The 10,895-nt window shown below is 38.5% G+C and overlaps 1 protein-coding gene across 1 annotated transcript in view; it reads left to right on the forward strand.

The window, feature by feature from the left end:
• Positions 1 to 55: 55 nt before the first annotated feature.
• LOC110063437 (rab3 GTPase-activating protein catalytic subunit-like) overlaps positions 56 to 10,895 on the forward strand; it is a 27,804-nt gene continuing 16,964 nt past the window's right edge. The window contains exons 1-12 of the mRNA XM_089288087.1: positions 56 to 317; positions 415 to 467; positions 2,842 to 2,917; positions 4,256 to 4,321; positions 5,136 to 5,262; positions 5,587 to 5,674; positions 6,868 to 6,987; positions 7,164 to 7,329; positions 7,820 to 8,001; positions 9,993 to 10,061; positions 10,180 to 10,253; positions 10,580 to 10,666. Of these exons, the coding sequence (XP_089144213.1) occupies positions 156 to 317; positions 415 to 467; positions 2,842 to 2,917; positions 4,256 to 4,321; positions 5,136 to 5,262; positions 5,587 to 5,674; positions 6,868 to 6,987; positions 7,164 to 7,329; positions 7,820 to 8,001; positions 9,993 to 10,061; positions 10,180 to 10,253; positions 10,580 to 10,666 (1,270 nt within the window). The 5' untranslated portion in view covers positions 56 to 155. The remainder of the gene's footprint in view (positions 318 to 414; positions 468 to 2,841; positions 2,918 to 4,255; positions 4,322 to 5,135; positions 5,263 to 5,586; positions 5,675 to 6,867; positions 6,988 to 7,163; positions 7,330 to 7,819; positions 8,002 to 9,992; positions 10,062 to 10,179; positions 10,254 to 10,579; positions 10,667 to 10,895) is intronic.

Genomic DNA, 10,895 nt, shown 5'->3' on the forward strand with positions numbered 1-10,895 from the left:
TCGCAAAAAACTTTAAAATCTTCCCTCCGGACCAGCTGGACATATCGACAGAGGACGCTGTACGAGTGGCCCTTAGAGGACTGGGTACAATATTAATGACGTCATAATGAAAATCATAAGTTTATATTTATTTTTTCCTTTCATCTTCTTTTTAAATGGAAAAATATGATTCTTTGATGTGGAAAATCTGGCAATCTATTAATACAATTAGGAGAAAATGGAAAGAAGACAAAAATGTTCTTGAATTGCTGGCATCCATTCGTCGGGACAGCGCATGCTCAGAACGTAAAACAAAGATGGCGGACAGAGCGGAGGAAGTAGGCTTCCAGAATATAATCATTTTAAGTGTTTTTAATGAATCTTACAAGGAAGGTATTAATGCACGCTTGCTTTATTTTTCCCTGTCAAATTTAGGAGGATGAAGTATTTGAAATAACAGATTTTACAACTTCATCTGAATGGGAAAGGTAAGTTTAAATTAGCTTAATTAGACGGAGTTAGTTTAAACTTTAATAGCTTAATAATAGAACGGTGATTCAATTCCTAACCATTTAGCATCCTGTGCCGGTAATTTCGTTTTCAAGACTCTAACGAGCTTGTTAAATTTTAACTGAAATAAGAGAAGCCCCACTTGTAATTTTGGTCCATGTTAGCATTAACCAGTTACCTTTCATTAATCTTAAATGGCTTCCTTTAGCATTTGAACTGGTCAGCCTAAGACCATACCCCTTCCTTTATCACGAAGATGGAAAACTTTACTGGCTTGTGTGGTTCCAGAAAATATCTGTACCTCTCCCTGATGGAGTGTTTTTGGGTTTGAACACCCCCTCCCCCCCCCCCCCACCCCTCCCATCTCTCTGGAAATTCCAGTTTTGGTAATCATACTTTCTGGGATTGGATATGGAAATTTTCTGGAAACACACCTTTTGTAGATGTTGATAGATGCAGTGCTCGACACTAACACTTTCGGTTACTAGACAGTGGGCTAGTAAGCAAAGCAAATCACTAGCCCACAAGGACAAGCCACTGGTCCAAAACAAGGCCAGGAAAAAAAACATACACTTAGAGAATTAGGAAGCATTCCTGTCTTTCTGGGGTACTCCCCCTGACCTCCCCTGACACCTAGCCCTTTTATTTTTCCAGTGACACTCGTAAAGACTAACATTCAGTTGCTTGCATCTAAGCGTGAACACATGACACCAAAACTTGTTCTAATTGGGTGTCAAATGTGGCATGATTGGTCATCAAACATTTCAAGTTTAGCAGACTGTAACGCGAACTTTTTCACGTTAAAAGTTAAGCACACGAAATGGCAGAAAGATTGGACCTAGAAGACTTCTTCAGAGAAATTGACCCTAACCTGTGTCAATATGCATATGCCTTTCGCGAAGGTGATTTTACTTCTAGTATAGTAGTATTTGTTGATGGTGAACATTTTGAGTTTTGAAAGTGAAAAGTTTTGAGTTAACATTTTCGCATTACGGTCTGATAAACTTCAAATGTTTGATGACCAATCATGCCACATTTGATACCCAATTAAAGCATGTTTCAGCATCACATGTTCATGCTTAGATGCAAGTGACGGTATATTAAATGAAATAAAAAGAATAACATGCCGTTGTCGATATTTGTTTTCTTTATTTATATAGTTAACGTGGAAGTCCAAATACCACTCCAGAACAATTTTAATAATTCAGTGACTTAAGCAATGACTTCATAGAAGTGCCAGTTCATGGCAAGTCGACTGGCAGCATGTTCAGTTTAGTACAATACAAAACGCTTAATTTTATGAGACAATTCTCGAAGCATTACATAAACGGTGAGTCTACTCTGCATCTCTGCTATTTGGGTCCAAATACTTTGGTCTTGTTGAAATCTTCATTCTTACGTGATGGCTGATCACAGGAAAATGATGGTGGAGAATAATAGAAGATGGCAAACTTATGGTGACTCTCACCCAGATCCCTCTTGAGTAAAATTGAAGTGAGGACTTAAGGCATTTTCCAAGATGGCATCTGTTTCTTAAGTCGATCGTACCCCTATGATATGGATCATGGATTGTTGGTACTCTGGTTTAAAAAACTTAAGCTATAGGCAGGGCTGTCATTAAGGGCTATAACCCGTAACACCTGTTATGGCTGAGTATGCTTGATTTTCCCTTGATGCTATGGGTGAACTTGCCTGTTGTTGATAGAATTCGCCCACAAAGTAACATGTTTGCTACAGGTGTGGAGAAGGAGGCTACAGGTGACTCAAAACTTAATGACGACCCTGATAGAAACTAGCTCCTGATGAAGTGTTTTAGAAAAAGGAACTTTCCAAGTTATAGAGTTGTAGTACATTTATTTTTCCACAAAACTAACTGGTCCACAGGCTATTAGCAGTGCATTTTCACTAGCCCAACAAGAACTTTTACTAATTCTGGGCTAGTGGGTTAGCATTGGTGTTGAGCACTGAGATGGAAATTTATTTTTAACACAACTTAACAGAACTGGGCAAGTGACCTACAGTGGTGGATTTAGGGGAGCGGCCCAGGGGCCATGTCCCCCCTTTTATTTTGGGTAAAAAAAGAAGAAATCACAGAAGGAAAAAAAGCCGGCATGGCAAGCAAAACAAAAGCGCCACTCCCCCCCCCTCTCTTAGCTTAAGGTCTAGATCCGCCACTGACCTAGCAGATATCTTATACTTAAGCAAAATGACTGAGTCTGTTTGCAAGACATGACTACCATTCATTATCTAGCCAAAAGTGCCCCTCTTGCTCCTACTGTTGGCACTTCTGCTGTAAAAAGCAGGATCCCATAGTTTTCTAGCAGATGATGAATTTTTCATTTCTGATTTTAGGTTTGCTGCGAAACTCGAGCACCTTCTCATTGAGTGGAAGTTAGATGGCTCAAACAGAAAGTCAGCTTCCTCAAAAGTATTGTAACAAAACCTTTTAATGCATGATTAACTAGTTTACTATTTTTGTCTATAGTTTCTGAAACGATTTTATGTCTTAAAAGTTGATATACTCAAATAACTTGCTGGCAAACAGAAAACATCGTTGCAATTCTTAATCCACACTAGGGTTTTATATAATTTTTAAATTATCAAAAGAATTGGCATGACTCCGCCCAGTGCAAGAATGTAATAATTTTCTCACAACTTGCTGCCAATAAAATGCAGTGTCTTGGAGTCTATGAAAGTATTACAAACAGGGCAGGAAAAACATTATGAAATCCAGTTGCCCAGTGGACCAGGACATTTCAGTTTTCAATTCAAATAGGCACGCAGTAATCATGCCTTATCAACTACATCATTTAGTAAGTACTGTCTATAATCAGTGATAGGCTATAACAAATTAAGCTTACTGGTGCCAAACTGGGTGAAAGATACTGCACAGTGACACAAATGACTGTTGTGTCAGATACCTGAAAACTACCAGTATTACAGCACCAGTAGTTACTTGGAAATAGTCACCAACAAGACCACTGACAGGCTTATTTCACTTGTCCACCGGACCATCAAACGTCCATCTTCACTTGTCTAAGAGCAAAATCTACTTGCCCCAGACAATTGGACTTGGGTTTTTTCCTGCCCTGAATTGATTGAAATTTTGCTCTCTGATTTTCAAACAAGGATCTTTTAACCCTCTCACTCCCAGGAATGCCATGTGACACAAAATGCCATTGTAGTCATGCTCAATATCTGGTCAATTTTTATCAAATTTGAACCACAAAAAGTTCTTGGACAGATCTGTTGTTTGAAAGCATAAAATCATACCCCCTCCTATATGAGACTTGTTGCAAATTGTGCAACTTTTTCCTCTTAGGAATATCTGACTTGAGAGCTGCATATTAAGCTATAGTTTAGGTGTATTACTAAACTAAACAAGGAGTGAGATATTTTTTAACATTTTTTGTTTTTCGCTTTGAATGCTTTTCAATTCAAACTGAGTCGTCCTCTATGGCTGTTAGTGTGATGTTTGGTATCCCACAAATAATATCTTTCAAACAGTATATACTATGTGGGGCCCTTGAGTCTATAGTTACCATTTTACAAAATATGTGGTTTTCCCCATGGGAGTGAAAGGGTTAATTGACATTGTCTTGACAAGTCCTGGGCTTTTCCATTTGTCACACCTCGTAGCAGTACTCCTCTTCTTGGTGTACTATGAAACTGGTATCTTAGCTCTGATGGTGTTAGCCACGTTGGTTCAGGGCAAGCACAAACTATGTGATTGAACCATTTATTCTTTTTTGCTTTTCTCTACTAGGGAAAAGGAATATTTGGGAATTTTGAAAAGAGCAAACTGGATCCTATTCCAAACAGAAAGGACAATGTAAGTCTTGAAGGCCTTGTCGGATGAACACATTTTGTCAGTTAATTATATATGTATATTTTCGAAAACACAAAACTTGCGGGGGTGTAGCAGCCATATACGCACATACACATGTGCATACCTCCAGAAATCCAGATCTCGTCTCCTATAAACCTAACCTCAATTATCCCAAAGGTTGACATAGCAGTATAAGCAACATACGTTTTTCCATGTTTTGATTTATGAAAATATTCTCTGGAAAACCTGGGAAGTGGCATTTCACAGCCCCTAGGAAAACATGCCCCCACACCCCGCTAGTGGCTTGCAACTTAGTCGCTTGATTCACTTTCTCTGTGGTGCCTTGCTCTGTAAAAAGTGCACCCTAAGCCCCTGGCTGGTTTGCATTGTTGAGTTAATTGCCAAGTTGTAACCCATGAAGAAGTAGGCAGCAGTGATGTAAGTTATAAAGTTCTCACTGGTGTTAAAATGATTTATTACTCATAAATTTTAAATTTCTAAAAAAGGAGTTTGAAGCAGATAAAAAAAACCATTAAAACTGAATTTTCCACTGCCACCTGCGGTCTTCTTCAGAGAAATGCACTCTGCATGGGCACAGATTGCTCCAACAGTTTTATTTACTCAAAAAGTTTGCTTGTAATAATTACAGCAATGGTAACCTGATATGGACAGTACTCACCATTTGATACTGACTTTCAGAAATACCTCCCCCCCCCCCCCCTATTTAAGTGTCCTGCATATTTTTTTGAAATGATTTGTTGATAATAGGATTCTTTATTGAGCAACTATTTTTTTCTTGTTTTCCTTCCCATCGTAGGAAAGAGAAGGAATTTGGGGTGTAATTTCTGATAGAATAGCCTTTGGTAATTTTAATTTTGTCGTGGCGTACCATCATCTGAGGACAAGAAAGAAGCCTGCAAGGAATACTACCAAGCAAACAGAAGGTGTGCACCTCAACAACAACAACAACAACATACTCTGTTTCTTACAGATTGCATTTATAAATTTAATTTAATTTACTACCTTTTAATGTTCACGATATATGTTGGGCAGAATTTATAAGAAGCACAGAATCATAAGAGTAGATAAGAATATTATTGGGAACTGCTAAATATTTGCACAATAATATGGAAAAGAGAGGCTACCTCTGTTAATAATGTTACTGCCAATTACTGTTTTACAACTGAATTCTCCTCTCTCAAAACAGTTATTTAACTGTTATTTCTTGACAATGGAAATTGATGAGCAATGTTATCCGATTTTGCCAGGTTTAGAGGATGGTTTGCCTGACGGAATGATGGAAATGTTTGACATGGAATTCGATTTTCCACCACGGACACACTGTCTAAGTAGATGGTGAGTTAAAAAAGATCTCAAATTATATTCCTTGTACAGGATTCCAAAAATCAACTTGAATTCCAGCTTGCTCTTTGGACTTTCAGCTCTCAAAGTTTGCTTGCCCTGGGCAAGTTTTAGTTTACAAAATTAATTTTCTTTTTAAATTGGTTGGCAGACCACCTGCCTGGGCCCTTGCCCTTGCCCAATGGGCAAGTAAGAATAAAAAGTTACTTGCCTGGTGGCAGGAAAATCTGCTTGTCTTGGGTGGTTGGACGGCACTGTTTTTCGAGTCCTCCTTACAAGTACAGTGTAAATTATCGGCAAAGGTGCAACATAGCTAGCTGTAATTGTAACATGCAGAAGATGAGAAGACTCTGTGGTAAACATTTGTTAGGCTAGATTGGAAAATGTATGATTGAGAAAGTTAATCATTTTGTGTGCAGCTAATCTTTAATCAGTGCTAAATCAATAAGGTTGTGTACCTGACTGGGGCTCCAGGTGGTATTCTGTTATGAATCGGCATCTTTAATTGAAGGGGTGCATCCAAAAAGAGATCCAGTGACTCTTGGTCTCTTGTCAAATTCTCCTTTTTTTTTTGTGGAAGGAAGGGGAAAGCAATTTGTTAGGAGAATCTTGCTGCCTATCAGATGTCACTTAGGCTCTTTTTCCATGTATCCCTTCAATTTTAGTAGCTTTCAAAAATCACCCTTATGGACTTTTCTGTCCAGTGATGAGTGTTGTACCAGGGTAGCCACATAATTCAAATTTCAGTTATTGAAAGCACTGCAAATTAAGAACTTTTTGGCTTTCAAGAATTTAACTTGCTATATACAGGGTTCGTATGGGTCCTGGAAAACCTGGAAGGTCCTGGAATTTTACTGTGGCATTTTCCAAGACTGGAAAGTCCTGGTAAGGGGCTACTGGTCCTGGAAAGTTCTGGAAATCTGTTAAACTCAAGTAAAAAATATGAAAGGCATGAAAGACAGTAAGGAGAATTAACATTGAGATCTTGTTAATGAAAGGGTTAATGTGAATTATAGAGTTCTGCAAAAATCAATCTGAGTCCTGGAAAAGTCCTGGAAATTTGTTTCTGAAAAAGGTATAAACCCTGTATATATTCAAAGATGCTGCTTCCATGAAGTACTCTCTTTTAATTCTACCATTGAGAGCTACAGCTGAGCTGACAAATGAAATTATTTTTGCTTTAATAGGTATGGTGTAAAGGAATTTCTTGTTATTCATCCAGCTGAGGATACTGAAGCTGTCGATAGTGAATCCAAGTGTCATCTTCTTCTTAGTTCCATTGGGATTGCTGCCACTAACTCCAAATGGTATGCAAGTTCAATATACCAGTATAGTGAAAAAAGCTTTGCGGTCGTCCGATTTTGTTAATCACTCGTATGATAACAGACCGAATTGGACTCCACTCAGTCCTATTACCATTATTAATTATAATTATACTTGAATACATATTCGGCAACAAATCACTAATATTTTCACTTTGCAGCACAGTTCCCATGTTTACCCAAGTTCTTCAGCGATGGAGAAAGATTTACATTGGACTCTGTATTGGAGGCGGATTTCGCACAGTATTTGAGATTTCTCACCTGCGTCATGTCCCTGCTCAATACAGACATTTAGCTGGACTTCTTGAAATCTTCAAGGACAAATTGGTAGGTTCACCTTCTAAACGTGGGTGATCAAGATACATTTAGCTAGATATTATAGTGGCTGAAATCTTTTTCTGTGTGTGTTAAGGGACTGAAAAGCAGTCAAGGTCCATAAACACACACACAAAAATGATTGAGGCCGATATCCAGCCGTCTAATAGACTTAACAAGCTTGGTCAATAAAGGATTTTTTATATGGCATACAAGGCCCCATTTTCTTATGGGATACAACAGGGAATCTCGATTGGGCAAGATAACTGCTTCAATAACCATGCGATCACAGTACACGATTTGGTATCTGATATTTGCCCACAGAGCTATCCATATAATGGCATTATATCAATAGGCAAGTAGTTGATATAATTAATAGATATGGCACACCTCTCTGTAACTATTGGAGAAGTGTTTTTAGAAACCCACATCTCTTAGGATAGAGATTCATTTTAGAATAAATATTACCACTTGAAAATTGTATTAAATGTTTTTCTTCTAGGCGTGTCCAATTTCTCCTGTCCCACCTGTCACATTAACTGTTCGTTTTACTTACATACTGGATGAGTGGACAGATTATGCCTGGCCACAAGAGCCCCCTGATCTGTCTTCATGTTTGGAGTGTAAAGTCGGAGTAAACAACCTGGGAACTTTACCTTTTGGGGCATGTCAAGATCCAATAAGGTACATGTAAGCTAATTGAAATCTGTGGGGACACTCTATAAATCTTTGGGTAGGGGTGTTCTGCTGGGACATTGTAACCCTTTTTGTATACAAGAACATGATCAGCTTGATTTTGCAACCCTATACTAGACCAGGTGGTATCCAGTCATTTCGCCGACAAGTTGTTTCGCCAATGACTCGTTCGCCAATGTCTTAGGTCGATTCACCAATGTCCTAAGTCACTTCGCCAACGTCCTACTGGTCAATTAGCCAACATCTAAATAAAAGTTTACCTTCAGTTTTTGTGCTTGTAAATATTTGACACTATATATTGTAATACAATTGCTGTTGTTACTTACTTGATGTTCCATTTTACTTCTAACTCGATTATAGGGCTGGAAAATGAAAACAAACTCTATTTGCTTCTGAAAAAAAAGGAAAAGATATAATGTTAATTAATGTCGTTGTTCCTAGCGAAAGTAAGTTAACTGTGATGACTTGCGATTGAACCAGAGCTATTACTCAAATACAAACAACTGGTGATGGCGTTAATGGGGGAACACTGCCTTGCGTTTGGTTAGCCCATGCGACTTCCGGTGATAGCGTGACAAAACAACCTCACTTATCTCCCCAGCACTATGAGCTGAATGACAGACAGCACGTGCTGGATCGGACAAGAGTATCGGTTAGCAAGCGATGTTCAAAGGCGATGAAAAAACAACAAGCTTGGGGGAAGTTGCTGCGCAGACTTAACCGCACCACACAGGAGTGACCCTTTGTTTATTATGCAGGAATACATGACCAACCTCGTCTCCAAAGGGAGGGAGGGAGGGAAAATTAAACGATAGATTTACAATAAGTAATAGCTACGTTGCTTAGACGAACTCAGAATGGACTCTGAACAGTTTTCCGAGCTTTTATATGGAGACGTTCGTCTGCTTGTAAGCCAGTAGAAAAGGCTGTATTACCGAACAGCTTACCCTAACACGTGTAACATCTTAAACATGAATAGTGCTTTAATGCTTTGCACCAATGCTATGGTACATTATAATGTTCAGAAGATAACAAAGCTACAATGTTTTAGGTTTAGCTAGAACAAGGCTTACAGTTTGTTGACCTTTGGAATATAACTGCTCAATAGCTCTATAGAAAGTGATGCCGCCATGAATGGCTCATTCAGAACATACGTCACGCTCCATTAACTATATTTTACTGGCGTGACAGTAAAATCTCATTTTACATCATAATGCATTATCAGCGAATTGGTGCAGTATTTGCAAAAATTTTGGAAGCCATCGGACTTTGGTATTAAACTGTCAATTTTCACTGTGAAAATTATCGCAATGTAGTGCCCACGAGCCAGCTTGTGAAACTATCAAAAACATGCAAATTGATCTAAAGTCAGTCAAGCGAAACTGGCAGTGGCTTAAATAAAATTTCTTGACCCAAGGATCACCCAAGGATCAGGATTGCATTCCAAACATCGATAAGCAGATTTTTTTTTCGTTAGTGCTGGATATCTGACGTTGGCGAATTGACCAGCAGGACATTGGCCAAGCGACTTAGGACGTTGGTGAATTGACCTAAGACGTTGGCGAACGAGTCGTTGGTGAAACAGCTCGTTGGCGAAACAACCGCAATTTGACCAGGTGCCAAAACCCCCCACCCTATCCCAGACTAGCTATTTTCAATGCAAAAACCTTATCATTATCATAGTCCAACTTATGCTAAATAAACTAATATCTTACAGAGTCACTTCTGAGTTTCAGTTTTTATTATTACCCCAAGTAAAGAACCCTGTTTTACACTAAAATATTTTTACACTGGCCACTCTTCGGAAAATTATACCCCATTCTAGACCAACACTGTCTGAATTCTGCATGTATACCCAATCCCAGACTAAACAGCCTGAAAACCACATCCTTTACAGCAGCACATACCCATATAGATTCTACTTTGCTGAACGTTTAATTTTAACAATAGTATGTTTTTTTCATGAATTTTTATAACAGGGAGCTTCATCTGTCAACAACGTGGCCTTGCCTATCTGAAGAAGTCATTGTTGACAATTCTGTCTACTCGTAAGTGCTTTATTTTTTATAGAGATTTTTTGCTACCCTGGATGTTGTTAATTTGTTCTTAGTCTGCTTCATTCTAAGAGATTAAACCTGAATACTTGAGCTTTTTTTTTTGTTTCAGTGATCTAGACCCTTGTCATGCCCCTCAGTGGTGTGTGAGAGCGAGAATGAATGACAATCCCCAGTGCTTATTAGGTTAGTTCCGATTATTGTTTTGTTTTTTAATGGCTGTCCTCTTACCAACTGAGCACAAGGGCCGTGCTAAGAAATATTGGCCCAAGGTGGTGGCAGTACGGACCAAGAATAGCAAGGTCTGTACAAAAATAGCAAGGGCCAATATTCCACAATATGGCTTGAGCAAGCTAAGTTAGTAAGTGCTTTTATTATTACAGTATGTGGTACAAAAACGAAAAGTAAACAGCTTATGACTGTTTCCAAGACCCCCTCTTACCTGGAAGGGTAAGGGCAAATAGACATGTACTGCTGATGATCTGAAACAATGATGTTTTATTGATTCGCAGGTGAATATCTTAGTGGATACATGACACTGTGTCACCGGCAAGAGTCTACGATGCAGCTGCTGAATAAGACTGCTATGGATGATGATGGTGAGTAATTGTAGAGACTACTAGAATTCCACACATTAGTTGTCATTTCTACATAAATCTGTACAGCTTTTTTTTTTTTCCTTTGCTGCGTTGTCATCTAGGAGAGACACTCATATTTTCCAGTTTTTCTCTTTGCCCAGGAGGATAAAATATTATTAAAGGATATAGATAAAATAAGAATAAAAAGAAATAATGTAGCTAGATAAAAATTACTCTAAAAATTATTCTA

This window comes from Orbicella faveolata, unplaced genomic scaffold (genome assembly GCF_042242905.1).
Source record: "Orbicella faveolata isolate gen_17 unplaced genomic scaffold, um_ofav_v1 contig_15, whole genome shotgun sequence".
NCBI classification, from domain to species: Eukaryota; Metazoa; Cnidaria; class Anthozoa; order Scleractinia; family Merulinidae; genus Orbicella; species Orbicella faveolata.